The following is a 2,782-nucleotide window of genomic DNA, read 5'->3' on the forward strand; positions in this document are numbered from 1 at the left end:
GAGTATTTTAGAGCAATTTGAAACATCACCCTCTACAATTGTAACGTGATAGACCGAACGTATTGTATAATTTTTTTTTTTTTAAAAGAAAAGTACATGACTTATTATAATCTTGTGCAGATACTTTATTTATAAATAATTAGATTTCATACTTTTTATTTTCTTTTTATTAATTAAATAACAGTTATTAATAAAATAATATTTTTTATAATCTTGAATGGTATTTTTAGTTTTATTTTCCTCATTTTTTAATCTCCTCAAGCTGTAAGAATCAAAGAGTTATTTACATAAATTGCGATATAGAGCACTTTCTGTTTAAAAATACTGATTTTTTTTTTGTTTATTTACAAAAATATCGAGTATGACATATATAAAGACAAATATATTCTCATGAAAAAATGGAAAAAAAAAATAATCAGAAGACAAAATAGATATGAAATCAGCCAAATTAGCAATTAGAAAAAAAAGTCAACAGTTAAATGAAATCAGTATTTAATGAAATATGGTGTTTTTAAGAAAAGTAAATGCCGTGTTTGAAATTATTCTTATTTTTGTTTTTCACATTTTTTAAGAAAAAAAATGAAAATGATTTTTTAGTTTAGTGTAAAATGAGAGAGAAATGAAAAATAATTTTTAGTCATTTTTCATTTTTTGTTTTCGTTTTCTCTTCTCTCGAGCAGAAAGATACATTAATGAGTTTTTTATATTAAAAATAATATCTTGATAAAACTACCAAACGTATTTTCAAAAATAATTTCTGTCTGAGATTGAAAACTTTTTTATTTCTATTTTTATATAAAAAATAAAATCATTTTAAAACGAGTTCCCGCAATACTGCGTTTAGAGCAAGAATTCGTGCCATGATTCGGATCATAGTTCGTGACTCGTTACAGTATTTTCTCTCATAAAAAATACATATAAATTGAAAATAATTTTAAATTATAATTCTAAATTTATGAACTAAACACGTTTAAAATGAGTTAAAATACCAATTCAATAATCCACGAAAATTTCCTTACGAAGTCCCAAAGCTTCCGCACGACAAAGTTATCGAACATTCTCATGAAGAAGCAAATATATATGTATCTTTATATACGTTCTCATGAAGAAGTAAATATATATATATATATATTTATATTTATATAACGTTGGTTTTCTGCTGCATATATTACAGATTACATATGTATTTTGTGAAATCGTATTTTTTTAATCATATGTTTTTTTAGAGGGCTAATAATGAGTATTTAGAACAGTGAGGTGTGTAATGAGTATTTTAAAAAAATATTATTAGGTAATATTGTAATATTAAAAAGGAGTGTGAAAAGTAAAGAATAGATGCACCTATATATATATATATCATTCTTTTATTGAATTTTTGAGTCAAGGATTTTTATGATGGTTCAAAAATTACTGTGTAATAATCACACATTATGAGCAATTAAAGACTTGACTATAATTGTGTTCATGGAGGATCACGGCTATATATTATCTTAAGGCTATCATGTAGGGAATCTTGTACAAGTGTCAAGAAAAAAGAATGACCTTAAAAGAATTTTAAAGATAGTATAGTGATATTAAAATAAAATTGTAACACACGTCTTATTAAATAATATATAGATGCAATATATCTATAATAAATCTATTTATCTAAAAATATGTTAGCATGTTTTCGGTATCCATAATTTTTTTTACTAAATCAAATTCTTAAAAGAATTTTTCGTTCATATGTTCAATTTAAAAAAAAAAAATTAAATTAGGCATGTGTTTTTAACTAGTACTGCATAAAAATTTCAATTGCATGGTACAAAAAAAGATATATATGTACCAAATATATATGGACGAGTTTTTAGAGTCCGTTTAATTCATGTGTTCAAATTAATTATTCTGATTTATTGGTAGAAATTTTGTAAGAGAATCATTGGTAGAAGTTTTTTTGATTTAAATTTTTTATGAGAGGAAAATAATGTAGCAAAATCAGAATTATGAGTTTAAATACACCAACCAAACGAGCACTTAATGGTTACGTTTTCATCAATGATTACCATCAAATATAAAAATTTAATAACGTAGCGTGATAAGTACCTAATTTAATAAATTATTATAATTTTTTAGTTAATTATTTAATTTATTACAATAGTTAAATCAATATTATACTGTTAAATATCTAAGTAAATAATGAAGTAACCAATAAAATTGAACCAATATATATACATTTTAAATTTGTAGGGGTATCAATGTAAGAGTTTCGATTTAGAAAACGTCTAATATAATTTAAACAAAATAGTGGGGTGTAAGTCGAATTCTTCGAAGACAATGATAGAAGGGATAAACCACCGACCGCAGGCGAGCAGAAGCAGAGAGAGCGAGCGAGAGAGAGAGAGAGAGATGGAAGCAGTGAAGGCATGGGGAAGCCTAAGCTTGCAGTTGCAGCAGCCATTGAAGCACCTCTTTCACTTCACCACCACCTCCTCCTTCCGCCGCTCTTTTTCTTCCCCTCATATCCTCCGCTGCTGCTCTTCTTCCTCCGCCGCCGCCACCACCACCACTCCCTCCGCCGTCTCTCGCAATCGCCGCTCGTCCTCGTCTTCATCTTCTACCTCTTCCAGTCCAGAGGCCGTCCGAGCTATTCGCTTGCAGAAGGTTAGAGAAACCTCCAATTTCTGTTTATCAATCTTCCCACATTTTGGAGTGTAGTACGTTTTTGTTGATCTCTGGATTCTCAATTTTGCAATGGAATAGAAATTTAGAATGATGAAGGCGAATTTATGATGTAGGAAAGAGT

The 2,782-nt window shown here is 27.8% G+C and overlaps 1 protein-coding gene across 2 annotated transcripts in view; it reads left to right on the top strand.

Moving 5' to 3' along the window:
• The first annotated feature begins 2,329 nt into the window (after nt 1-2,329).
• The window catches only part of LOC21402086 (lysine--tRNA ligase, chloroplastic/mitochondrial), a 16,939-nt gene continuing 16,486 nt past the window's right edge, over nt 2,330-2,782 (top strand). For both annotated transcript variants that reach the window (XM_024176229.1, XM_024176230.1), the window contains exon 1: nt 2,330-2,640. In XM_024176229.1, coding sequence (XP_024031997.1) covers nt 2,386-2,640 — 255 coding nt within the window. In that variant the 5' untranslated portion in view covers nt 2,330-2,385. The remainder of the gene's footprint in view (nt 2,641-2,782) is intronic.

Source organism: Morus notabilis, unplaced genomic scaffold (assembly GCF_000414095.1).
Source record: "Morus notabilis unplaced genomic scaffold, ASM41409v2 Scaffold176, whole genome shotgun sequence".
Lineage (NCBI taxonomy): Eukaryota > Viridiplantae > Streptophyta > Magnoliopsida > Rosales > Moraceae > Morus > Morus notabilis.